The sequence below is a fragment of the Falco punctatus genome, assembly GCF_963210335.1.
Source record: "Falco punctatus genome assembly, chromosome: 1".
NCBI classification, from domain to species: Eukaryota; Metazoa; Chordata; class Aves; order Falconiformes; family Falconidae; genus Falco; species Falco punctatus.
The window spans coordinates 70,042,514-70,069,966 of record NC_137580.1 but is presented as its reverse complement, the minus strand read 5'-3'; the positions used below and the strand labels follow the sequence as shown (position 1 = coordinate 70,069,966).

General features: G+C 40.3%; 1 protein-coding gene across 3 annotated transcripts in view; it reads left to right on the top strand.

Moving 5' to 3' along the window:
- Positions 1-1,206: 1,206 nt before the first annotated feature.
- NFKB1 (nuclear factor kappa B subunit 1) overlaps positions 1,207-27,453 on the top strand; it is a 60,226-nt gene continuing 33,979 nt past the window's right edge. The window contains exons 1-5 of one of the 3 annotated variants that reach the window (XM_080386454.1): positions 1,207-1,549; positions 14,247-14,296; positions 15,444-15,528; positions 23,358-23,398; positions 25,926-26,024. In XM_080386454.1, coding sequence (XP_080242580.1) covers positions 14,255-14,296; positions 15,444-15,528; positions 23,358-23,398; positions 25,926-26,024 — 267 coding nt within the window. In that variant the 5' untranslated portion in view covers positions 1,207-1,549; positions 14,247-14,254. Of the gene's footprint in view, positions 1,550-2,068; positions 3,441-14,246; positions 14,297-15,443; positions 15,529-23,357; positions 23,399-25,925; positions 26,025-27,453 lie in introns of those variants that run through there. The other 2 variants (XM_080386453.1, XM_080386452.1) reach the window with 2 other exon arrangements.

The following is a 27,453-nucleotide window of genomic DNA, read 5'->3' as shown; positions in this document are numbered from 1 at the left end:
TGGACTACCTATACAGTATTAAACATAAACCTGTAATAGTTCTCTGGCAAAAAATATCTTTCTTCTTGTTCCAGTCAACAGGTGGCTTATGACTTGACCCTATTTCTTTTTAATCCTTTTTTGCTCGATTACAGTTCCTTGCTTCAGCACAAGAAGCAACAGTCATATAATTTCATTTATTAGGGCTTTTAAAAATCCCTTTTATAAATTACTTTCCTTAGTCTCATTCAAGTCTGAGATAAATGACTATTGAAGTTCCACCTCATGTGGCCTTAACGTAACAGAATCCCCCACAGGCGCTTTTCAGGTGTGCTGCTTTCTAGGCTAACACACATCAGGTGAGCCATGCTGGCTGCTGATTTGGGATGCTCTTCAACCTTAGCAAACCAGACATTTAAGACTCAGCATAAAGATGTTTGAACTTTAATGTTTCACATAGTATTTTTTCTGATTAAACATGGCACTAGCTGATTTTCTTCAGCCTTGCTCAGATGTTTCTGGGGAGCTTGGTTACTCTACTACAAACTTGGATTTCAGTATTAAGACAACCAGCATATTATTGATGGTTGGCATTGCTTAACGGAAGTTAACCGACCTTGAGTTTGCTCTGCCAGAAGCTGTATCAATCCACAGAGAAAGGGTGCTGTGTAGCCTGTACACTCTGCTCAGTGCTGTTTTCAGGCATCAGGTGGTAGCAAATCAGCAAGCCCCCTTTTATGAAATGCCCACGAAAGCCAGCTGATGGCCAGGCACTAGGTAAGTGAGTTTAAATTCACTCTGTGCATAGTCTTTCTTCCTTCAGAACTTCGTTAACTAACACGAAGATGTCAGCGGCCACCAGATCGGGCCTGACTCCACAGAAGCGTTGAGAATGTCACTGCAGGCCAAGCAACACGGGCAACGACACAGTAATTCTTGTGGTGGTGCTAACCCCTGGGATGAAAAGGCTCATTTATTGACGTGGCTTCCTTCAGGCGGGAGGGCCAGTCCCGGGGCGAGGGATTTCGTCGCCAGCGGGTGGGGGTGGCAGGCGCTTCCCTGGCTCCGCGCCGCCCCGCTCGATGCGCGGGCTTCTCCTCAGCCCTGTAGGCGGCGGGCGGCGCCCAGGGCCCGCCAAGGCCGCCCGGCGCTGCTGGAGCCGTACGGGCGCCCCCCAGCGGCCGCGCCTGCCCAGCGCCCGCCGGCTCCCTCTCTGCCCCCCAACGGCTGCCCGCTCCCGCCCCGCCCCTCCCGCGCGGCCGTTTGCGCTGTCGGAGCGTCAGCGGGAATTTCCAGCCAGGAAGTGCGGCGAGCCGGGGGGCAGGCGGCCGCGGGGGCGGAGGCTACGCAGGCGGCGGCCGCGCAAGCCGGTGCCGCTCGGCTGCCCTCGCCAGCGGGCCCGGGGCGGGCGGGAGGGAGGGGGAAAGTCCGCGCGGAGCCAGGGCGCGGGCGGCGCTGGCGTCGTCACGCCGGGTACATGGCGCGGCGCTGAGGGACGCGCGGCCGGGACCCGCCAGCGGCAGACGTCGGCGACGGCGACGAGGAGGAGGCGCCGCCAGCCCTGCCCCGGGTGAGCCCCAGGCGGCCCCTGACCCGCCGCCCGCTGCCTTCTTTCTCCCCCGCCCTTACCTCGGCGCCCGTTCGCCGCCGGCTCCGCTTCCTCCGTCGCGCACCGCCGCTGCCCGGCGCGGGGCGAAGCCGGGGCGGGAGCGGGCAGCCTCGGGCTGGGCTGGGCTGGGCGGGAGGGAAGCGCTGCGGGGAGCGTGGCGGCCCCCCGCCGACGGGGGGGTGCTGCCGACGGGAAGCGTGTCCCCCCGTGCGTAGCGCCGGGCAGCCGCTCGCCTGCGGCCTCGGCCTGGGCGCGGAGCTCCCGCTGAAGCCGGGGCGGCTGCGGTGAGCGAGAGGGGAAGGGCGGGCGGGCGGGCGGGCGGCCGGTGCCGTGAGGCGGCATTCGGGGCCTGCGGGGCCGGGGGCCGTGCGGCGTGTCCCGGCGAGGCGCACACCGCCTTTCTCCCGGTGCGCGGCTGACGGAAGAGGCGGCCGCCCCCCGCTTTCCTCTCCGTTGCGGCTCTGAGAAGGTGCCCGGTTAGTGCGCGGGCCCTCACGCCTCTTCTGCGGCTTGTGCTTCTGTGAGCACGCAGGGGCTTTTCCGCTGGTGGGTTAGACGCGGTTTTCCTCGCTGGGAAGGGGTGTCAGCGAGGGACTGTCAAGTAACGCGAACACATTTGAACCCCCCGGTTCTGCTGACCGTGTAGCGGCTGTCTGTCGGCAAAGGAGGTGCCGCTTTTTTATGCCGGTGGTGCCGGAGGTGAGGGGCGCGGAGCCTGAGGCGCGGCGGGTCCGTGCGGGCCGGCCGCTGGCAGCTTCGGGTGGCCCTGGCCTGGGTTGCCTTGCGGTGTCGCACGCTGTAACCTAAGGCTGCTTTCAGAAATATTAGTGATATTTTTTTTTTTTTCTAAAAGGTAGTTTTGTAGTTAAGTGGTGAAACTGAAAAGCTCTTGCCGTGACAAGGAACTTTATTGGACCGGTGGCTCTGTTTCATTTGATCTTAAACCAAAGACCAAGAATATTCAACACCTTCACAATTATTTTTTTACCTATTGACCCGCTCTGCTTTGATGGTAACTTTGATAAAGAAGCACTGTTGACTTATTTTATGTGAACATAAAATGGAGCATTGTTTCTGAACTGTAGAACAGGTGAGCGATGTGGTATTTGGCCATTATCATAATGCCGCCTGCTGATATGTGATTTCATTTAAATAAGTAAATGTGGTGCCTGTAAGCATTTGTGAAGTAAGGTTTTATAGGCAAGGGATCATCTGCTGCGTTTCAGCTTCCTGCTTTAAAATGCTTAAAATTTTTGCTAAAGGATAACATTCTAAAGGAAATACAGATGTATTTAACTGTTTCAAAGTACCAATCATATTTGATGTATTTTGTGCTTCAGAAGTCTTCTTTTCATTTACCCTGTTCACAGGGAAAAGTAGCACTAAGTAGATGAAGTCTCAGCTGTGTCACCTTGTGCCTTCCATGCGTTAAGATGCTATAACACCACTGCCAAGCTCACAGAACAGGGTTGAAAATACATCACTTTGCTTTTATTAACATCCGAGTCTGTGCTATGTACTGTGAAGTATCAACTTTTGAAATAGTATTTCAGTCAAAGCATTTTTGATTCTTTCGTAAGAGAATGTAGCTGCCCATTCTAGCAAAGCATTAACCAAGACGTCATTGTAAGACGTCATCCTGCCTACAGTGTTTCATAACCTACAAAAATGACTACAAATTGAGAAAACGAAAGAGGAAAAAGCAGCCTGTAACTATCTGGAGGCAAATCCTCTCTTCTCTAAACTTTTCTGGCTCAAGAATTTAACTGACAGTTATGCTGAAATACTGTTGTCAGCATCTGCCACAGAATGTGGAGATTTCAAGGAAACTCAGTGCTGAAGTATATGCAAGGTCGGTTAAATTATTTAATGTGAAATATTATACAGAAGGGAGAAGGCCTTTTTCTTTCCACCTTCTATCCCATTTTTAAAGAAAGAAATGTTAATCAGCTGTAGAGTCATCAAAAAATGAAACTATTTTCTCATGCAATTAATGAATACACTTTGAATAGAGTTAAGTTTGTAAAACTGAGAATAGCTTTGTATCACTTTGTGTCATGTGTTTTTAAAAAATAATGTAGCAGACAAACTTCATAACTGTATTGGCTTAGTTCAGTCAGCACCTTGGTAATATTTCTGTAGTATATATTTTGAAGTCAGAAAAAAGTATGTGTTGGGAGAGAGAACAGGGAATCTTGGGAGAGGGTAGAAAGCATACAATGATACTTCGTTTCTTTGTACATTTGAAAATTTCCTGCTTAATTTATTGAAAAACAGCAATTTCATTGTTTCTCAATTATGATGTATTTGACTTTCAAAATCAATTTTAATAATCAATTTAAATTATTTTTTTTATTGCGGTGGTGTTACGTGAATTTGATAATAAGATACCTACAAATAAATACTACTGATGCGAATTTGCTAATTACTGGATTATTATTTTATTTTTTTTTTTTTAGTTTTTCTGAAAACAATACTCTTCCTTTTCATCATTGCTTTTTCCAAGATCCTTCCTATGCCAGTATCTCTTGAATACATGCAAACTCTAGAAATAAGTGCAGTTAGGAATTCATGTTATCGTGCTTATTGTGTTGCTGAGTCTGGAAGGACAGGAACCAAGTTTGAAGGCCTGTGAGTGTGTACTATCAAGGATGCTGTATGCCAGTTAGAAAGTTCAGGTCTCCCTCCTCAACAGTTGAACGCATACAAAGTAAATGTTGTTTTGAAGTTGTAAAGGTACAGTGAAAGGCAGTTTATTTTTTGCTAACTTATAGTTGGCTTCCTAATGTAGCTAGTGATGAGAAAATTCTGCGGTCTTCAGAGATTCTGGTTAATTACTTCTGTCCTTTCATAGTTGCTTCAAAATACACTTGCTAAAATCTTCTCACCTTTCAGTGCTGTAGATGTTTGCCAACTATATTCAGAAGCATTAGTCTTAAAGGAAATTGTTACTTATTTCCCTAGGCTCCTAATGAAAACTCTGAAGTTAGTTTAAAAAAAAATATTTCCATCATGTTGATAGCTTTTCTTTGGTTCTCGTACACAAGATCACACAGGTATTATAAAAGAGGAGAGAATGTTTCAGGTAAATAATGAAAAAGAAATTCTTGGTCCCTTTTAGTTCTGACATAGGTATTTTAAAAGTGGACCTTCTAATTTGATGTCCTTTAAATAAGCCGTGAAGTTTTTATGAAATTCTACATTGATAAGATCATAATTACGGTTGTCATTAACTGTGCCCTTAGGTCAGTCAGGCACTGAGTTTGCATCTAATTTTGAGCATAGAAATAATTCAATGAGTCTTCATCAGTGCTTTCATTTAAACATAGATAGTTTGCTGAAGCACTGCTGACAGTTTCAGAAGTAAGGCCTTAAAAGATGTTTCAAATTATTCTAGTCTCAAGGTAAAATCCTTTGTTTAGGACTTAGGTGGAGCTGACATACCGTGTGTGGGAAGGAAGCTACTATTGCTACTACTAGCATTTCCCCCCCCCCCCTCCTTTCAACTTCTATGTTCTTTTGATAAGCAGTGCCAGATACTAATTTTTTTTCTTCATTTAAAGTGCAGAATTAGCTAAACTAAAACATCTCTGTATTTCATTGCATCCTCGAAGCAAACTGTACTGGTATCAACAGATCAAGAGTAAAGTAGGTCTGAGTTGTGTGGTATTGGGTTTTTTCTGTTTGGTTTTTGTTTCTTTTAAAGATCATATTCCTACCTGTTTAAATACTTATGGACAGATTGTAACACAAAGTAGAAACAAAGTGGGCAAATGGTTTTTGGGTCTTGTTAGTTTAGTCTGAGTGGTTTTTATGTCATAGATACTGTAGATAATTGAGGCTGTAGGATTTTTACTATTTCTTTGTAAAAAAATTAAAAATAAAACCAAACAAAACACAAACCTTAGTAACCACTTTGCACCTATAGATTTGAAACCTAAGGTATAACTGTAATAGTGCTGGACTCAAATCTACATCTTTGGTTCCACTTACTGGTGTTATTTAACTGACTGTTTTCTGTCATGTTGTATTTTCAGTGGCTGTTCGAAACCAAAAGGGCACTAAGAAACTCTTAGCTCACTTTTGTGATTGCAGTGGTAACAGCCCTTGCTATTTTCTGAGCCCTCTGGTGCCACCGTTGTTCATGAGATAAGGGACTGTGTCTTCAGTAAGACCCCAGAACCTGTGTGATAGTACTTGGTGATACAGCAAACCTTATGTGAACTGGACTTCTGAAGTCTTTTGTTTGCTTGTTTCTTGCTTCTCAGGAACACTGTTCTCCCCCCCTCCCCCCAAAAAAACCCAACAACAACAAAAAACCCCCACCATCCAACCAAAAAGTTTGCTGTTTAATATTCATTACACTTCAGGCTTATGAAAGAGGTGTGTGTGGCTTTTTAAGTTAAAGTTTGACTTTGATGAACAACTTTGTATGAACTAGAACTATTTGTAAAGAATATTCAGTCATTCTTTTTAGTCTGCAGGAAAAAGTAACAGCATTTTAACATGATATTCAGGTTAGTTAAAGTAACATTACCGTTCCACGTGGCTAAAATACAGTGCAGTTACTAGAGTTGTTTTGCTGTGTTGAACCTCAGTATTTTTACATATACTTAGCATATACATATACCAAAGTGTGTTTGTCATATATTTGAATACTGTTTATTCTTTTGGTTTAAGTTGCTTTGAATGTGTTTTAACAAAAACATTCTAACTTTATTCCAACAATATCCTGGAAAAACTGTTCATATGTTTATGGCATCTTAGTGTTTCCTCCCATCATATTAGTTCACTACTTTGACATTTGGGAAAGGGGTAAAACACATAACATTTCTGTTTGTAAAGTCACTTAATAAAGCAACCATTCAGGTTGTCTAGTTACTCTTTGCTGATGAATTTCATGATTCTATGAATTTTTCTTCAAATTCAGTAGTTATCTGGGGTAATAAATTTGAGTCCAGATTTTCTACAATAATTCTGCACCCAACAATTCCGATTCAGAGGATTGCATTTCTGAAGTCACTTTAATACTTGTGATTGATTTGATTTCCTAAATGTTTTGTAGGTTTTACACGGCTGTCCAATAATGCATCCACTCATGGCTGAAAATGTTTGGAAATGTTAACTTAAACAGTTTTTTAATTTTCAGAATACGTAGCCAGAACTACCAGGTCCCACCCAACAGGAAATAATAAGCAGACTTGGTTAATAACAAGAAGAGACAATCATCTGTGTTATATTAGAAAAACAAACAGTGTCTTTTAGGGTTATGTAGTATTATTGCAGCTGCAACAGTCTACGGATGAGAAGTACTCTGCAGAGGAAAGTAGTATCTTTGATAAAAATGCCTTGCTGCACAAACCTTATCTCACTTTTATACTGAGAAACTATACTCAAATCTTTATTCAGAGATTACACATCTTTGTGGCAGCTGAAGGAAAGTAAAAAATACAACTTCCATATGCTACTTTTGTGGAAATTGAGCACTGTGAAGTTCTATACTGAGAATACAGTTTCTGTAAAGCAGACCCCTATACCCCCAGGGTACTGAAGTCATAGATGGAAGAAGAAATATTAGTAAACTTTCAGCATTTAAAGGCGAACTTCAAATTTCAAGTCTCTTTAATTACTGAGTTAAAAATCCCTTCAAAAAACATAGCTGGTGGGGCTGCTTGTCAACTTGAACAAGTTTGCAATCACTTCTCGTGGTTTTACAATGTTTTTTCTTTCTTGTTTGTGCTAAAGAGATCTGTGCCAATATTGTGAGTGAAAGTATGCATGACAGTTAGTCCCTTAGTATTTTGGTTCTGTTTACTTTGCATATTTTAGAATGCTGTAGCTGTTTATCACCTTTTATTTTGAATAATCCAGGGATTTGCTGTCTGTAGCGCACCCACCCACCCTTTATTTTAAAAAGGAAAACGTGTGTGTATGTGTATTTTCCCAGTTTTTCCAGGCTGTGCATCAGGACAGTGTTCATCTAAATGATAAATATTAGATCTGGTATTAACCTTTGTCTGGGGACTTCAGAAACGGTGTAATTTATTAAAATGGATACAATCAAAATGAGTAGTTGAGAACAATGTAAATAAAATAACCATTGGTAAAACCTTTTCTGTGTTAAGATTTTGCTTGATTAATATTTGGGAGGGGGCTGTCTCTTTTCCCTCTCCAGAAAATTTTCTTCTGCAGCAGCTTCACTAATAGCAGCAGTAATGGAAGTAAAAGGTGCTGGTAGCTAAGGTTTAGTTGTGTAGACCTGCTTTAAGCAGGTTTGGACAATATGCGTTCAAAATGCCAGAAACCGTTTGGAATCCTGCCTGTACAATATTCCCACTGTTACATTGCTTTTAACAGAAATGGGATTTATTTTAAGGAAAGCACCTTCTATTCAGCCTTTAAAAATCAAAATGGTTAGAAGGACACGCACAGCTTACACTAAAGGCTGCCCAGGTAACTGCTGTAGGTTCGTGACCCAGCTTATGTGTCCTCTGAAACATCAGAAGACTTAAGCCTGTGTATATGTATGGGCTACTGTTTTGTGCAGAGGTAGAAAACAGCAGTTCTCAGACTTCCTTTTTTCCTTTCCTTTGCTTCTCTAAGAATATATTCTGCACCAAAGGTTTTTTCTCTGGAGCTGTACTTGCAGAATTTTGGGAAAAATAGTTGGGTTACGAGGGAAATGAAGTGCTGGTTGAAGTTGAGAGGAGGTGGCCAGAGCTAAGGTGAAAAGGCCAGGTGTTGAAGGGGATGGGCAGCATCCTGACTTAGAGTGCACTGCAGTGATGAAGGTGTGAGACTAAGCATCATGGATTAATATCTCTGTTCTGTCAGAGCACCCTGCTCTGTCCTCTAGCCAGAACCATCTTATCAGCTCTTGTCCTGCTTCCAGCCCTGACCCAGCAACTCAGTGTATTGTGCAATGCATTTCCCGGCATCTCCACTTGGGAAATGCTGATCTCTAAAACAATTGTCCCTGTATAGATACACATTGCATTTTGCAAAGGATGGAGAAGTGAGGCTCAAGGGTGGATAGTAAAGAAGTAAACAATACTAAGTAAAACACTGTAGAGATGGTAAAGTACAACAGTTACTGGTTTTGCCTCAATATTTCATAGCCGCTACAGGATTCCAGAGAACTTGATGCTGTTCCTTAAAGCATAGTTCTCTGCAATCCGATAATTTGCCATGTTTTATAGCCCTGATGTAGCAAAAATATGCTTACAATATAATACACCAGCCACATGCTTTTGCATTTTATCTTTATTCATCTCAATTTTTAATAATAGAAATAAGCAGGCTAAGAGCATAATCACAGCAAATTTCATTACTTTCATTCAGTGTCCAGTTAAAGAAGTTTATTTTTAACAGATAAATTCCAATGAAAGCCACGTTAAAGAGCGGAAAAACACTCTGCTAGAAAACTTGCAGGAAGAGCTGTGCTTTCAGTGTATCAAGTCAGCTGAAGTTTAGTAGTTGCTTCTTGTCTTGAGGCTTGCTTTCTGAATCCCAGCCTTGAAAGGTGAGAACAGGTTGACGTAAAACCTTTCTTAAAGATGGGCATTCTTCAACATCAAAATTAATGTAAAGCATCAGACTAATTCCAGTTCACAAGTGTAATGAACTCTGGGTAATAAATACGATTCACTAGCATATCTTCAGTGCACCTCTTTACAGAGTAATGCCTGAATTTCCATCTGGTTAGACTGGTCTGTGCTATAACCAAACCTTTTTCTGTAAAATATTGATCTGTCCTGAACTCAGTCTTTGTACTGAACTAATTAAAAAATAATGGACAAGTTTTAGAAGAGATGAGTTGATTCTTTGTATTTTAAAACACAACAGCAGGCAGATACCCCGATTCTCATCTTTTGCATTCATATTCTGAGGATATAAAGGGCATCCTGTCAAATCAGGTTTTTATGCTTTTGTTTGGTTGGGTGAAAGTTTAAGAGATGAGTGGCTGATAAGAGTTACCACCAGGCATCGCACTCTTACGATGAGGCAGGTCTTTGTGGGGTTGAGAAGCTGATAATACTGTTCCTCTTTTATCTCTCCAAATTGATTAAAAACCCAGTATTTATTCAAAGAACACAGATTAAAAGTAGAGACCTGCTTACCATGTCTCCCTTTGAAGGTTTGGGAAAGGAAGTGTATGTCATCTTTTGTTTTCTTTCTCTGGTTATATCTGTGTTCAACTATTTAGGGTAATACTGAGATGATTTTATTTTCTGCTTGGAGGAATAAGAGGTCTTCCAAATTGGTTACTATGGATACTGTTCAGGTTTTTAGCCAGGCCAGTATGAGACCAAAGCAAGAAAGGAAGGAATGATGTTTAAAATCTTAGGGTTTTTTAAAGGCATGCAGCTGTTGGGTGAGATGTCTATAGATGTTTTCAGAAATAACTGGACCATTAGCATCTGAATCAAACATTAAAGCTTGACTCCTTATAGCTGATGAAATTCGCATGGAGTTATGCTTGTCTGTAGAAAGGAAATAGGAAGCTGTCCCATTCCCTGTTTGCAAGTATTGGATTGGATACTGGTATCCAAGAGGAAAATTGTTTACCTCATTTTTAAAATTCAGGCCAGAAAATTGGAGAGAAACAGCAGAGGGAAGGGTCTGGACTCTGGAAGAACCAAAAAAAGTTGGTTACAGGCAGCTATCTTTGTTTTTAAAAGTCAGATACAGTGGATGTTGGAGAACAGCAGGAGAGAAATCTGAAATCAGATGATTGAGATAAACAAAAATGAGAATTGTTGTTCCTGGATGGAGCATTCCTACATTAATTATGTTGTTTCCGTCTTAAATGCCTGATCCTTTTGAATCTTTCAAACAAATATTCAGAATAAAATAAATGAACTCATGTTCTTCCAGCTGTGCCTACTTGTACCTGGTATTATTTAGTTATTAAGGAGTAGAGATGCAGAGTAACTGCCATTATGTTTGCTTGGTGGCATCATCTTCCATATATGCGTTTATATGTGTATTTTCCTAGGTCTTTTCCTTCCCCCCCCCCCCCCCCCCCCACCTTTTTCACAATGGTAGCTGACCCACTGGGGGTAAAGGAATACTGCACACACACATATATATATGCTGCATACATGTCCCTCAGTTGGCACATCTGTGTGGTTTTGGACAAGTTCAGCTGGATTTTATGTTTTCCCTTTGAACTAGGAGCTAAACGACATGCCTTTAACCACCTTTGAATTTTCGCACTAAAAAATACTGTGAGTTGAAAAGTTGAAGTTTCCTGTGCCCCATTATATGAAAGACTTCAGACGATCTCCAGGGTGGAGTCTGTCGTGGTTGACTGTGGTCTGCAGGTGTAAGGGTATTTTTTTATTGTAGATGCAAGTTTGCAGTACAGTTTGTGGGAATCAGAGATTACGTGGGAAGCAGGTATATGTGGTAACACGAGTTTCCACAACACAATTTTAATCCCAGTCATCTTCAAATGAGAGAGAGGTGGTTTTGACTTGACTTCTCTGAGATACACATAGCAGCAAATACAGCTTGGATAAAAACAATCTCTGCCCCAAAATACAGCTTGTGTAAGGAAAGAATGAACAAAGGTACTCGTGGTAGATGCTAATCTTACCACTTAATGCATGTAGGAAAGGTGCTTAGAAACTCAAGCCATAAGGGAAGAGGCCAATTAAAAGTCATATGATTAATGCTAGGGTCTGTTTTTCTGCAAGTGTCTCTTTGGTTTTTTAATCATGTTATTGACTCCCTGGATTTGCCCGTTTTCTTGTAAAAGAAAGCTTAGGGATTTCTTAACTAAATAAATCCTAAGGAAATAAATTCTATTTTGGAGGCGGGGCTCACAGAACATTTTTGACAATTGTTTGGATTTGAAAGAGGAGAAGATATATAGTGAAACTGAGAGTGTTTTCAGTCATTTAGAGGGGTCATTTTAAACTGCTGGGTTAATTTTTATCTAGGCCCTGAAAAAGTAGTCAAGTGTCAGTTTACATGCACAAAGGCATATGTTTGCACATCTGAATCATGGTGTGTTTGTAATAAACTGGTGCAGCAAGCCAGAGAGAATGTCTTTAACCTCTCCCCCAAAAGCTACTTGAACACAAAGGATCTGGTGTGAGAGAGATTGTTTAATACCTGGTTAGAAATTGATTAGTACCTACCTACAGGTAGCTGGGTAGTATGTGGGTGTTTACCTTGCTGCTTCTGAGCGTAATGTTCATCTTCAGTGACTGCTGTTTTGCTCTCATGGCATTGTTCATTGCATCAGTCAAAAAGCCAGAAATGACCACTTTCATCAGGTGCAATTGAAGGACTGATTCAGGTGGACGTAGGTTTTATTTCTGTATGGATTCTAATTTTTGTATCAAAGTACTTTAAATGAAAAGCTTTTGGCAATACTGCCTCTGCGATATTTTTCCACTTTGTTGAAGTCACGTACGGTAGAACTGTAAATGTGACCAGGAAGCGTAGCGGGTGTGAGAACTGCCCTTCTCCCACAGAGTTCTGCTGGAGTGAGGCTGATGCATATCTTGTTGGGCTTACAGAAAAAGCTGTGAGATGCTTTATTTGAAAGTTTTGCAGACAAGTATACATTTAGCAAACACGCAAGTGGGCAGATGTTATTCATATTAGCTCCTTAGAATATACTTTTTTCCTGAATAAGCATATTTACCAAGGTCATTGGGTACTTCAGGTGTTTTGGAACACAATTTTGCATATGTGACTTATGACATAGTGAGTGAATAAATATGAGAGATCAAAAAACCAAGGCTTTTAGGATCAGCTTTTATTGTTTATACAGAATAAATCTGGCATTTGCACTCAGTTCATATATCAGTGTGCATCAGCAGGGCTGTTGAGGTCTTAAGATATTTTTTTTTAATGTGATGTCCACACCTTTAACTGGGATGTGTTTGCCAAAACCTAAATTGCAGTTATTTCAGTGATTTCAGCAACTTGTTAATTGGTGATGAGGGTTATATTTTTTCTATGAAATGGAATGTCAGATAATAACACCTTAGTAAAGTTTGTTGTATGCTGAAGGTTTTGTTACGCCTTGTAAGTTGACTTTTTTCCATAAAGATTGATAATATCAATAGCAAATGACTGATGACAATAATACTTTGCAGAATGTGCTTGTGAGATAATGTGATGGACTGGTATTTTTTGCGTAACTGAAATCCTGATGTATTAGGTGATGATGTACAGCATGGGTGACTGTGGCAGCTTGTTATGTCTGTTACTCATTTTTGGCTGAAATCTTAGGACCAGCGGTTTGCTATTGGCTCAAATACTACAAATAAATTTTAGCCAGTAAATATTTCTCTCTAAAATTGATAAACAAACGGGTGAGTACTTCTGTTTTTTAGGTTAAAAATCATTCTATCCTCATGGACCCCTTTTTCCTGGAAGTTGTCTGGGTATTGTCTGCTATTTCTCCATGTTAAATTTTGTTTCATTTTCTACTTGTGTGGCATGGGTGGCTATATGTTGTCTTTGGAGCTTGTTAGCAAGCTGAATTGAGCCTCCATCGAAGTGGAGCACCTGAGTATTCCAATTTTCTTTTTGATATTTGCCTTTTTAGTTCCTGTGGAAGGTACATGGTGACTCAGTTTTTCTTTACTGGTTTACTGATCGCTTGCCACTCTCTGTCTTATGGCAGTAGGTTTTCACAGTTCACTTTGTTGGAAAGCATGGTTCACATTCATTGTAGAATATAAGGGCCAGTGACATGTGTCTGTCTTATATTATTTATTAACCTTATTTAAAGTGTTTGCTTGCATGCAGACATGAGTCTCTTGAGATAGTTAATACAGTTATTTTCAGATGCTCCCTTAGAGAGCCTTTGTTAGTAACATCAACATAAGTGAAATTGTAATTCTTCCAATAACATCTCCATGAAAGGAAATAACACTGATCTTTTATAATAGACCTAATACATTCCTAAGAAAATTTCCAGGGTCTGCTAATGGCTTGCTACTGGTCCCAGGAAAACTAACCCAGGCTAAACTTTCGCTTTCCCAGTATCCAGCATTTACATGTAGACCTGTGAGAGAGGATTAGGTATGTTGTGCATCCATAATTGTCATTGTCAGCACAGAGTAGTTGTGAGAGCCAAGCACCAGCGGACCTCTGGAAATAAAGGTGTCCTCCAAAAGTAGTCAATATTTGACTCCTGGTTTTACTTAAAGAAAAAACATTGCATGTTCTTTCTCTGGCATCTTTATCTTGCATTTAGTAATACTTCACAAGAAAACCATCAGGGTTCATTCATGAATGCTCAGAAGTCTTTTTACTGTGTAAAAATGCAGAGTCCTGCTTTTGCTAAACAATGATAATTATTTTGCCTAAACTCTTAATGGCAGAATAGTCAGAGCAAAGAAAGAAACAAATTAATTCCTGATTTCAATACATTTTGACTTCAGAACTTGGACTGTAATTTTTAGCTGCTTGGGAGCAGGCAATGGAAAATCCTAGCTTGTAGCCTGTGGTGTCCTTAGCCTGCCCCTTGCAAATACTGAGGAATCTTAAGAGTATTTTAGACATTATTAACATTATGAGTCAAATAGGAAGGGTCAGGGATGGGGCTTTTAACGCTAATGCTTTTCAAGTTTCTCTATAGCTGTACATTTTAAAAAATGAGAGTTCTAATAATGTTTTCGTGTTTCAGGACTTAAAATGGCAGAAGATTCCTATATTATGGGAGTGTCTGATCCCCAAGTAAGTAGATGTGTGTATTTTCCAAGCCCTGTATTCTTTCCTAGGTCTCTGTTTTGGCTTCCTCTTATATTGTCCTTCATTTCCTAGGCTTATCAACGTGGAGATATAAAAACATCATAGGTATTGACAGAAATCAGATTTGGGGAAATCTAGGTGTGGTTTTTTTCCCTCTAAGGCGTTTTTTATGTGACCAGCCTTGGCACTGATGAAATGGCTGAAATGAAAAGTAAAGCTAAGCCTGCTGAAAGAAGCAGTTGAAAAAATACTCATTTTTATTCCCCGTCTGCCTGTGATGCTTGCTCTTAAATTTCTTTTGTGGTGGACATCGGACTTTATCTGAAAATAATGCCCCTTATACCCTAGAAAGCCCCTTTGTATCATTTTTTTGTGAAATTTGAATTGACATTGATGACTACAGTGCTCCTTCACTCACACAGATCAGTGGGCCTGGCTCTTCAGAAACTCTTCCTGATCTCATTAAGTCATTTCATGATTTATTTGAATTGTGAGAATGGTGTTTAAGTGAAAAGTCTGAGTGAAAAACAGATCATTCCTACTTACCTTAATTTCCATAAAGAAACTACTTTCTCCTTTATGCTTGCTGCACTTTGGAAGATGATAGATTTATACCTGGCAACAATTACAGTGAGTTAAGACATATCAGTATTTAAAAAAAAAAAGAAAACAAAACCCAAACTGTAACTTGGCTATACTGTTTTCTTGTATTAGAGCTTGCATGAATATTTACATAAGGGATGTAGTCTGGTGGGGTTTAATCACATATGCGGAAATGAAAACTCACAGGTTCTCAGCAAAGCTTTGGGCAAGACATCTAGGATCAGATTTTCAGAATTTACTGTATAAGCTCTTTTGAATATATAGTAGTTATTAGTGCATGTAAGCAAATTCCATATTTAGAAACACTGCAGTCTTGTGATACAGGTGAAAGAAACTTGGTCAGTACTGTCAGCTTTGTTTGCACTGCTGTTGCCAGCAAAAATAAAATAGATACAAAATGGTTATGTACTGCACCCGGGGTGTTTGCAGTCTCAATATCTGTAGAGAACTTTGAAATCCTTTGCTGATGGATGCTTTATGAAAGTATGTATATATGTAGTAATGAAGAATAAATTTTCTTTCAATACAGATGTTTGCAATGGATCAGTTAGTGGGAATGAATGCATTATTCAGTAATACAAATTACATCACTTCAGACTTGCCACTACGAACAGGTAGGAACTGTTGCTATTTGATTGTGCTGTTGTCCTGCTTTTTCTTCGAGTTTCTTTTTTTGTGAAGTTCTTTTCATAGGCTTTTTTGTTTACATCATAATACTAGATCCTGAGAGTTGTCAGCTAGACTTTGTATTACACCCTTACGCATCTCTTTCTTACCCTCATGAAACTTTCAACAGTGAGGCAGATCTGATTTTCTTTTGACCTGTATAGAAACTGAAAGTTTCAGTTAGTTAAATGAGAGTGACCAAAGAGCTTTGAGTGACCTGTTTTTATGAATTTATTTTTTTTTTCTAAATTTGCATCTTCGGTGATCTACATGTTTGTATTGCCAGTTTGCAGAGTGCAACATGTATTTAATTTTTCTTTTGAATGGTGTTTCATTTGTTGTAGTAATTCTTAAGGTGCTTTCTTTTCACTAATAAAATGCAGAGTATATTCAGCTTCCTGTATCACTCGAATCTGTTTTTCCTTCTTGGTGACTTCTCTGTTTCCTGGAAAGTAGCAGTCTGGTATTAAAAGTACCCAACAATTTCCTGAATAATAAGACTAGTTTGAAAGTTCAGAGCCAAGTTTTGCGACCAACTGCTGAAAGTAAGCAAGTAATATTCTGCAAAGGTCTGATACACAGTTCTTACAGTACAGTTCCTGAACATCGATATCAAATAGAAGTGTGTTATATCTCAGCCAGTATTAGCTGCTTGATCAACCTTGGTCTGGTTTTGCTTATTGAATTTCTTCGTAAGTTTTACTTCATGCTTCAATTTAGAAAACTCTGGTTTTCCTGCTTAGTTTATTAGAATAGCTGATATGAAAGGAGGAAGGAAATAAAAATCTGTTTAAGCGTATGAGGTTTTTCTCAGTATATATTTCCAATATAGCTATTAATGTCTTTTAACATGACAACTTTCTGTTCTTGATCTCTTTGTTGCATCAGGATGTAGCTGGTGTCTTCTGTATTGCAGATTGATTTCTTTTGTTGAAAATGCAGATCATTTTGTTTGCGGTATTTGGTACGTTTGATAGCAGTGGAGGTGTGAAAGGTAAAATGAAATAAACAGTTAACTTTTTACTTCTTAGGTAAAACTCCACCCTAAAGTAATAATAAATGCTGATTTAAAAATAAAAATTAAGGCATGCTTACTGTTCAGTGTTCCCTGCTTTAAAACATTAATTCAGTTTTCTTGACTGAATAGTAGTGAAGAGGAAGGATCAAGAAACACATATGATACAGAAATTCTGTTTCAAGCTAAAATATTTTGATGAGCAAAGCTCTTGACAAATATGGACAAGTATCCAACAAATTAATGTTGCAATCATTTGTTTGCAGTGTGTTTTTATTAAGGCAGATAAAATCGTTCAGTGAGATTCATGTGTGTAGGATTAAAGGGCTTGTGCATTGTATACCAAGGGGTTTTTTCACTCTTGTCCCAGAGTTTCTATGGAACAAATAAGATTATTGGATATTTTTTTCCTTATTTCACCCATTTCCTCGTACACCTTTTAAGCTTACTCTCTACTCCTCATGCCAGACTCATTCCATACAAGTTATTCTGATATATAGAACTGATATTCAGATAGCTATGTCCTGTCTAAACTAGAAAAACAGCTGTTTTTAAAACCATGTGGGGGAGTCAAGAATTCACTGAGTTCTGCAGTCACAGAAGACTCTTCCTGGGCTAAGTCTAGCTTTATTCTTAATTTGCAAAGTTGCTTAGAAAAGGCCTTTTTTTTTTTTTTTTTTATTAGTGGCACTGCTCTTGTCTCCTACTGCACTGTAGGTGGCAAGTTCCCTGTGTACAAAATGGGATTTAATAAAGGATCATGGATTTTAGGTTATCACAAACAAAAAGTTAAATCACAAGTTTTAGAAAATGTTGATCATTTCGATGGCATCAGATGATGCCACAGTGATTTTGCTTCTTGAGTAGTATCGCTATAATGCTTACTTCCTCCCTTGCTTGAAACTGTTGTGTTGTTACTACAGACTGTCTTCAGTTATAAGGTACTATGATAATTTATATATTATGCTTCAATTGCTTCCAAGCAGGAACTAATTATTTCTTTCCACACAGCAGGGCCAGTTAAAAATTCATGTGGGGTTTTCCAAAAGTACTTCCAGCTGAGATATGGAGAGGGTAAAATAAGTGTTCTCAGAAACAGTTTTTCTCTAGGACAGTTGGATGATTTAAACAGAACTGAAGACATTAGTTCTTCCTCATGGTTTGGTACCTACATCTTTCCATCTGTGCATTCATGAATGCACAATGTCAGTCTTACTACATTGGCAGGCAGGTTTAATCAGTAACTGTGGATTGCCATATCATGCCAGCGTAGCTGAATCAACAAATAGCTGGGGAATCTGGGGACTTTCTGATGATAGATTTCTGCTGAAAGGTTAATATTTACAGTAATAGTAGCAAACCTTTGAGATGTCAGGACAAGGGTTTTCTCCATGAGTTTGAGAGTGCTCAAGTGTCTTTGCTCACTTCGTTTTCTATCTCATGAGCGTCAGTTTTAAGTAAAAAATTAGGCTTGGTTATTTTTGCTCTAAAGGTGTAGTACGTAGTTACGTGGTTCAAGTTCTACTTTTACATCTAAATCTAGAAAGATAAGTAATCTCTGTGTGCTTTTGGTGACAAAAGGATGGATCTGTAACAACTGCCATAGCAGTGCAAACTGCAGGGCTGAACTGTGTGTTTGAAATATCACCAGCAGCAAAGGCAGTATGTCATGAAGTCAGCTTCGTCTTTGGTTTGTGGGGAAGTATCCTCCCTTTGAGAGTTGGGTACTATTCCTCAATGGCATCAGGGAGCATTACCCGTGGCACATATGTAGGCAGTGTACAAGCAGATAGGCATCAGTGTGATGTCCACTATGTAGTGAAGGGAGAAAGTAACGACTTGAACTGGAGCAGCAATGGACATCGCTCCAAGCAAAGCCTTGTAGAATTTTGGGTATTTCTTACTTCCTCCTGATAATACCAGGCCATCTACAACCATGTAATCACGTAGCAACCTGTGTGCTAGTTACAGGTGGGTTTGGGAACTGGTTGTTTTGGGTTTTAGCGGCCCTAGCCTGACTAGCTGTTGGCATTAAGGTGTTGTGTTTTTAAGCCTGTGAAGTTGAAGCAGGGCTATCAGCAGCTGGGCAGTATTGCCTGGAGGCTGCTAAAATTACAGGTTTCTGATAGTTCTTTAACCTCCTCTGCCCAACCCTCTGTGGTGCTGGCTGTTGAGAAATTAGAAGGGCATAGAGGGAAAAAGAAGGCACTTACAAAAACTTTATTTCATGTTTTTTCAGAGGGAGATGATTTAGAGATTGAAGGGAGCCTGACCATCACCAAAGGTTAGATGAGCGTTCATTTTCCTCTGTCCCATAGCAGTGGCCCCAATATTCAGAAGCATGAGCAGACTTACATACTGCTTCCAGCGTTTTTTCTAAATCTTCTGTTCCTGTATTTTGAAGAGTAAACTGAGGGGAGAGAGAGGTTAAGCAAAGCCCCTGTGCTGCTTGCTTTGAAACATCATGCTTTGATCACTGCAGAGCTGAGATGCAGCAGTGTTCCTGTGCAGGTGAATCCCTGAGGGGGATGACATACAAATGCTGCAGCAGGCCTTCAGGAAGGATAAGACACTGGGTCTAAAATCTGAGCTTTCAGCAGCGAAGTCCAGCTGCCAGGATGGGCAAAAGAGTGTTGGTGTTGGATTTAACAATCAGAACCTAGAGGCTATGGGCATTTTTATCCACGTCCACAGAGCAAAACAGCACAGTTACACAGGTGAGATGCCTGTTCTGGGGGGTCCCACTAGCAGAGAGGAGGCCATGGAGGGCACTTGGCCATAGCTGGTTGCAGGTTAAATTGAATGGCTTCGGCTACGAGGTAAGCTGTTAGATAAAGGAGCCCACTGGTCCTGAAGTGGTGCCAGGCTTGCAGGGATATTCCAGCAGCTCCACAGACCGCTTTTTTCTTGACTTTGCTATGATGGGAAGAAGGAACCACAGGGGAGCCTAAGATGGGTGCTCCTTTGGGAAGTGTGTGTGCAGGGTGAGGCCTGTCAAGGGGAAGAAAGAATGTAAGTGGTGCAAGAGTCAAGATGCAGGAGGGCCTCTGACTCAGGCAGGAAGGAAAATGAAGAAACACAGCAGTTGAAGAAGACGTGGGGAAGTGGGACTGTGAGTCAGCCTGGAGGAGTGGCAGTGGGATGCAGGTTGGTCTGTGGTAACTGAGGCTAGAAGACAGAAAAGGAAGCACTGAAGCATACTCAGGATGTGGCAGTCTGCACCAAACCCCCTCCAGGCTGGAGGACTGCATGATTTATTTGCAGTTCTTAGCCCTCCTGACTGCTGCAGTGCCAGGCAAACAGCGTGGAGTGCTCGTGCCAAAACTTGGCTCATGGCAACCGTGATAGTCATCCCTGTGTGGAGGCCAGCTCCATGACTGTATGCCACTCCAGCCTCTCTGTAGGGCAGAAGTAGAACTTAAGCTATGCATTAAGTAGTGTTCCTTCTTGTGGTTCCTTAACACTTAAAAGGGGGTTGCTTGTTAAACAAGAACTTGAAGCAAGCAGCTTTCCAGCCTAGAACGGAGGTGCAAAACATCATAGCAAATCTCTTCGTTATTAGTTCCTCTTGCAAGGTGTACATCTTCAGTTTCTTGCTGCCTGTCTGCTTATTAGCTTTGATTAGCAGACATGCCTGCTAATAGAAATGAAATATTAAAAACTTCCCTGTGCAAAACACTGAACATTTTTCTTTTCCCCATGGGAAAGGATGAGAGAGAAAAGGAATCACTCATAGCCGGGCTGTCTGTCTACAGTACTTCTGGGAAGTAATCAGAGTTCAGTGAGGACAGCTGGGTGAGGCCTTTCACGAAGTAAAATCCTTTTTATAGTCACAATAATATGCCATTTATACTTGGAAGTTACCTTGCATATTGCTGCTTTATTTTTAAATGGCATTTCAGATATAATGAAGTGCCTTGCGTTAGAGTGCCTTTGCTGTACTGTTGCTTGGATCTGGTCAGATGCTATACCAGAGAATTACTTAGTCACTGTGAAAAGAAAATGATTAGTCACAAAACCCAAAGTTTAAAATAAGACCTCACAAAATTTTGTTTTAAATATATTGGTATATAATTGATATAATCTGGATCAATGATAACAGACATCTAATTTGCCTTTGTACATTTACACTGCACCTATTTTGCACATTCCTAGTATTAGTAAGAAAGATACAAAAAAAACCCCAAGGTATCTGTGTATTTGTATGCTTTTTACAAGGCTTTTTCCAAAGGGACATAAGAACCACAGTCCTAAGTTTTCAGTTTTCCTGAGTTTTCACAAGTGCCATGCAAGGTGAAACCATTTCAGTGGTATGAAGAATTACGCTTCAACTTTCCAATATGCCAGTACAGTATATCCCTCTCTTACAAGTCTGAATTTCCTTATGCTGAGGAATGTTGGAACCTGGATCTGCGGCATCCTGGGGTACTGTTGCAGCCACTTAGCTGTTGGATAAAAAAGCATTTCTTTGTCTGGCTAATGTTTAAGAGAAAGCAGTAGTATTTTGTGCCGATAGTAACCCAGTGTATGTGCCTTGGAAATTAATTCCTAAGGGAAGAACAGCCAAAGAACAGTTACTTGGCAGATCCTGCCCTGGAGGCTTGGTTGAAAGTTGAACTACGCAGTTGTATTTAGGTGCATTATTTCTGCCAGTGCCCAGAAGATATAAGGCCTCTGGGTCATTAAAGTATAAAATTTTAAATGCCTAAAGCATGGGGAGGATTAGAGGTCTGTGAACAGATATCTTAAATTTAAGTGCAGAAAGAATGCTTAAACTCAACTCAGCTCATCTTGACTCCATGTTACAGACAAAACCTGAAAAATAAAACCACTCCAAAGCTAAGCGTGTCTCTATGTCTTTTAAAGTTTCTGAAGTCCAAACTGGTTTTCATGCTTTCTGATGTAAAATGTTGTGTATGTGGTCTTGAGGCAATGTTTTGCATGACTTCAAGATTTTAATTGTAGCACTTTACTTCTTCATAGGAGGAGTGTTGGATTTGGAAAATAAATTATATGTGAAATTGTTGTGACTAGCATTTGCAATATGACTTTGACATGAAGCTAATTCAGTTGCTGAGTCAGCTAACTTCAACAGAAAAATACTAATTCCATCTATTAGTATATCTATCAAAACTTTAATGTTGAGAGAAGCCTGTTCAGTTAAGACCTGTGCTATTAAAGACATGAAGGTCTGTTCTATTAAAGTGAAGTTGTACTAAGGAGCTGAGAAGGATGCATGTAGTCATATTACAAACTATAAATTAATTAATCCTCTGCCATTTGTAATTATCAGTGAACATTAGGCCTGTTGGCAAATGAAAGCTGATACAAGTATGTAGTTCTCTGCTGAAGCCAAGTACTGCCTAGTTGAGTTAGCTGGATGGCAGCGTACTTGTGGATGATGCAGTTGTTCAGAGGCAGATCACACCTGGATGCTGGCAGGGCACAGTTTGCTTCATATGTGGCAGACCTTGCAGGCATAGCTGTGGCTTGTCTGCTTTTGAGGTCTCACATGTCCCAGTGAGCTTGCTCGATTCCTTAGCATTAATACCTTCAATAAAGCTTAAGTGATTCTATATAATTTCAACAGTAATATAGCTGGCAAAATATTGTGTAAGTGTACATAGTGAAGCTGTCATTTGGGATCTGCTTTGATAGCAACTGAGTTTTTAGCATTGAAATCTGAATCTTCTTTGCTTAACAAGAGGCAGAGAAGAAGTCATACCTCTCAGAATCGTCATTTTCAGTCTCAGGAGCGGCTTGCATTGTAAGAGGTATTTCATAGCCATCCACCTAGAGAGCTTTCCTTCTTGATGTAAAGAATCAAAATGATCAGAGTTGGAGCTAAGCTTTGATCAGGTGATGAATTTTTAACTCTGGTGGCACTGAGTTCTCATTGGATTTAGGGCCTCCTCAAAGGCTATTTAACTGATGAATTTTGAATGATGTTTGTGGTATGAAGTTAGCCACTGTCAGGGAGTGGTGCAAGACTGAAAGTCATTGGAGGAAGCCTTCTTTGAAAGACACAAATAGAATTTTAGTGAACATAGGATTCTATGTATTGACATCATGCTCAAAGATGGATCTCATTGTAGAGTCTGCATCTGTAGTCAAATAGAGTGTGTTCAGTGTTCATAGAGGCACAGCAGAACAGTATATTTAAAAGTGTATCTGAAATTACTAAAAGAATGTAAATTATTTAGTCTACTCAATTCCAGGTTTGTTTTTTTCAAAGGAGTTCTGACTGTTAGGGCATGTTGAGACAGCTTAAATTCCTCCGATATTCCCATACCTCAGAGCCTCCCATTGGCTGTCTCTAGACTTTCAAAAGCACCTATTCAGTAGGAAACCCTAGGGCCAAGAGCTTGTGAGTATAGTCTTTAGAGCCCAAGGGGTTTAAATACAAAAGTTAACCTTAGCTCAGGAAGGCCAGGCTGCTTGTCAGTGGCAAGGAGAGGATCCTGTTCGTACTCACCCGTCTGAGTCTTAACTGAATGATCAGGTTGTTCATTTAGGCCCTCTGAGATAAAATTAACTTTTTTTAATTAATCCTTCCCTTCTTACTGCACTGGTCTTAGGGAATGTTGGAAATGAGAGACTGACAAGTGATGAAATTATTTGTTAAAATTTAAGTGCTAAGATGCTTAGGTGCTTTTTTTTTTTTTTCTCAAGACATTCAAGGACATCAAATTTACCCCTGCAACTTCTGTCATAGTAATAAAAATATAATTTCTATTATTGCTTTTCTTTCTTTTATGTTAGCAGATGGACCATACCTTCAAATCATAGAACAGCCAAAACAGGTAAGAAGAACACTACCTTTTGAAAATCTTTAAGGTAGCTATGTCACTGTAATCAGCTTTGAATAAAATCATGACTTCAGGTGAGCACTGAAGAGGTTGAACTCTCATAACAAATGTGCCACTTAACCATGAGCAGTTTTTCCTCTCACTTTTGTAGTTAAATCATTTCCTGTTTTGTTCTGTTTTCATCTTCGTCTCTCTCTGGAAGTGTCATAAGACACAAAAAAACCCAAACAACTGAAGGTTTTAAAAAAATGTCTTGCTAAGTATAGACTCTTCATCTTATAAGTTACTTTTGCAGTACCTCAGTATTTTGAAACAAACAATTAGACCAAACATGGAAGATTTTTAGATTTTGTTTCATCTTTCTTGAAACATGAGTGGAAAAAATAAAAACATTTCATTCTGTTCCCAAGTTACTGGAATTTTCAACTTGTGTGTTGTCATAGTAAAATTCTGTTGTTCTTTGAGATTCCTTTTGTCACAGTTCACTGTTTTGAAACCCAAGAACAATAAAGATAAATACTTGAATGAAACTTTTTTTGTGACTGTGTAGCAAACACTCACTCACATTCCTCTGACAGTATGAAAGTCACCCCAATGCGCTGGTTAGTTTTCATGCAACTGATTTAGGAAGTAACTGCTGAGTGAAAATTGCCTTGAAATATGGCAGGATATTTTTCCTTTAGCTGGTTGCATCAGCAATTACAGGTATTCCTCTGGAAGCTATTGCAGCATGGAGACCCCTTTCCTGCCTCTCCCAATCAGTTGCTGAAAATCCTACCCTATGGAGATGTTAAGTAGGCAGACAAAGAGGGTGTCTCAAAGCTGTCCCATTTTCTTCTTGGTCTTCTGCAGAAGCATGCCACAATCCAGTCTTTCTAGTAGGAGATGATAGAGAACGCTGGTTTCAGCCACACACCAAAGACATTTTCTGCCCGAGCATCCCTCCAGCAATAGGACACTTCATGGTCATAGGTGAAACAGCAGTGTACCGTGAACTCTTGGAAGAATACACTGCCTCTTCCATGTCGTTTTATTTCATCCCAAATCAGGCTGTGTCTTTGCATGGTGGAGCCTACAGTGTGCAGTACCTAAGGGGAAACCGAAGGGAGCAAGCAGCTCCTTTAACAGAGTACCCATGTGGCAGGCTGGGCAATGGTTTATAGCGGGGTGCTGAGGGTGATCCGTCAGCAGAGTGCTGTGCTTGTGGTCATTTTTGGAGCAAAGAAACAGCTGGGGGGAGTAAGACTGTATGTATGAAAATGTAGCTAGGATAGCAAGGGCAATAGACTGGGGAAGGCCACACAGATGACTGCTGGATCTGTTGGATCGACGGCGTAGAGGTGAAGAGAGACTGGGTCATACAGTGTGTTGTGACTGCAGAGGTTGTTTTGTCTTTTGGCAGCTTGAGTTCGAGCTCACGATAGCTGGGCACTTCGCTTGCAATACGCTCAGCCACTCAGTTTGCCATAGGAAGGCAAATACGTGCTTAAGGATGAATTACGTTGTCTGGCCAGTATCTGAATAGAAGTCAGTCACATTTGCCTGGGAAACAAGTTCTTAAAACTGAAAAGGCTTTAGTGAGATAAGTGTTGAAGCTAATGATTACAGAGCAATTTTTGAACCAGGTTGTTTACCATCAGCTAATACAGACTTTGAATTCAGAGGAAGCTGAACGATTCTTGATGAAGGATACACCACTATCTGGTGCTGTTTGGACAGACACTGGGAGCCCTGTATTAGATGGAGATTTTTCCAGAAATTGCAGGACTGGGGAGCAGATCTATCCTGAAAGTATTTGAAGTTGGGGTCTACATGAAATAATGTAGTTAAAGTTACCAAATACATTTAAGAGTTGCATCTTTTGTGCCTTATACATTACCCTTTAAAGGGGATGTTACTTCCTATAAATAAAAATGGAATAAATGGACAGCTGTACTGTGGAGTGGTTGCTAACATCCTTTAGTTCCCCAAAGTATATTCAGACATCTATTTATGTAGCTGAGATGAAAGCCCAGCCGTTTAAAGTCCCCTGAAGCTTTTGGGCTGTTTCTGGACTCCACTCGGAGAAACAGCTTTCACATGCTCTTCCCAGAAGGAAGAAGCATTTTTCTGTTTCATCCCTGTTCTCTTTTCTTTATGATTCTTTGGACTTCCTTGATTATTATTGGCTTCAGTTCTTTCTACCTAGCAGCAATCATGAGAGTATCTGCTGTTGCATTCTCTATGTGTTAATTTAATCTTGTTTTGAGAGTATAAATAGACCTCTGCTTCAAAATATCTTCATTTACTCAAAGAAAAATTTCAGATTGCTGCTGTGTGTAAGAGTGAAAATACAACAGTTTCTTCAGGGCAACAGTTCAGCAGTGCTTTGTTAACCACCACTCAGAAGGCATTTGAGGGATGAACAGTTGTAACTTTTCTGTTTGTAGGCTGTTTGGGCAAGTCTTGTTTGTGCATGTGCTTTTTTTTTAAAGTTTTGTTTCTAAACAGCTTTCAAGTTTCTTTTCCTTTATCTCCACAGAGGGGGTTTCGTTTCCGATATGTATGTGAAGGGCCTTCACATGGTGGACTTCCTGGTGCTTCTAGTGAAAAGAACAAAAAATCCTACCCTCAGGTCAAAGTAAGTACATAAATCATTAGTTTTGCGAACTGAATGCAAGTGTCATATGTATGTGTATAGGACCTTGCTGCATATCAACATAAATTTGTATGGAATTATTCAAAACTGACTGCATTTCAATCCCAACTTTCAAAATGTAATTGATTTTGAAAAGGAAGTTGTTTTCAGATTTGTGGAGATATTTTGGCACCATGTTTATCTGTCAGCAGTCGAGCAGTAAGCTTTCCTGCACCCACCACCTCACTGCCCTTGTGCAGACTGACGGACCTCTGCCTTAAGGTGCAGTTTCAGCACAAAACAAGGCCTGAACTGCTTGGTTGCTCCACTTCTAGCATACTGCAAAGCATGAGTCTGGTCAGTTACTCCACTCTAAGATGCTATTTACCAAGGTTTCCTTCTTTTTCTGTTCATGTTACTCCTTATTCAGTATCTCTAGGATACTCATTTCTTAAGGACTTAATTCCTTTAAAGTCAACAGAAAACTTCTCATTTTAATGGGAGCAGCATTATGTTCAGGTATTCGCAGAGCCTTTTTCAGAGCTTTTTCCCCCTGGAAAAGGTTCAAAGATGTTAATCAAAGAAACGTTCTGTGCTAGCACAATATGATTATAACAGTGGTGATTAATCATTCTAGGATTAGAGAAGAACTGTCTTTGCCTGTGGTTCTTGCAGCAAATTATTTTTCCATGGAAAAGATACACTGTGTTTTTTCAGTATTTTTTTAACTTAATGAAAGTCTTAGTCTTGGTATTGCATTACCTCTTTGAACTATTGCACTAGAGGTTGTCTCACAAGGAGCAGGGTTAATGTGTTTTAATTCTAGTGTTATCTCTTTACTTTCTCCTTTATGGGGAGAGGAGGGAAGGGAGGAGTGGCAAGCAGTCAGCCTCTGCCTTGGTGTGTGCCACTCCTCAGTGTGCGTGAGGTTCTTCTGCAGTTCTTGAGAAAGGCTGGAGTTTGGAACAGTTGCATCTCCATGATGAATCAGTATGAGCATGACTTAATGGAAAATAATCAGCATTGGCTGAGATAGCCTAGGGTGTTAGTCTTGTGAATGGAGAAGAAGCTGGGAAAGCTGTTTTCATATAGCCTTGCAAAACACCTATGAAAAATTACTAGCCCAGGCAAAGGATCTGCTTGCTTTTCCCTTTCCTGTTGTGATGGTAATGATGAACCAATGAATGACATTTCACTGATATGTTCAGATATAAAATAATTTACCTCAGTTAAGCCAGGTCTTTGGATTCCAATCCAATCTGTGTCGATAATAATACAAATGATACTTTGTAGAGGTGTGATGGGTCGCACAATAGCACAACAAGGAGATATGCAAAGAGGAGTTAGTTATACAGGAGATGGAATTTCTCCATGAATAAACTAGAAAGCAAAATGCTGTTTGGCTTTCCATCAAACCTTCTATTTTCATTGA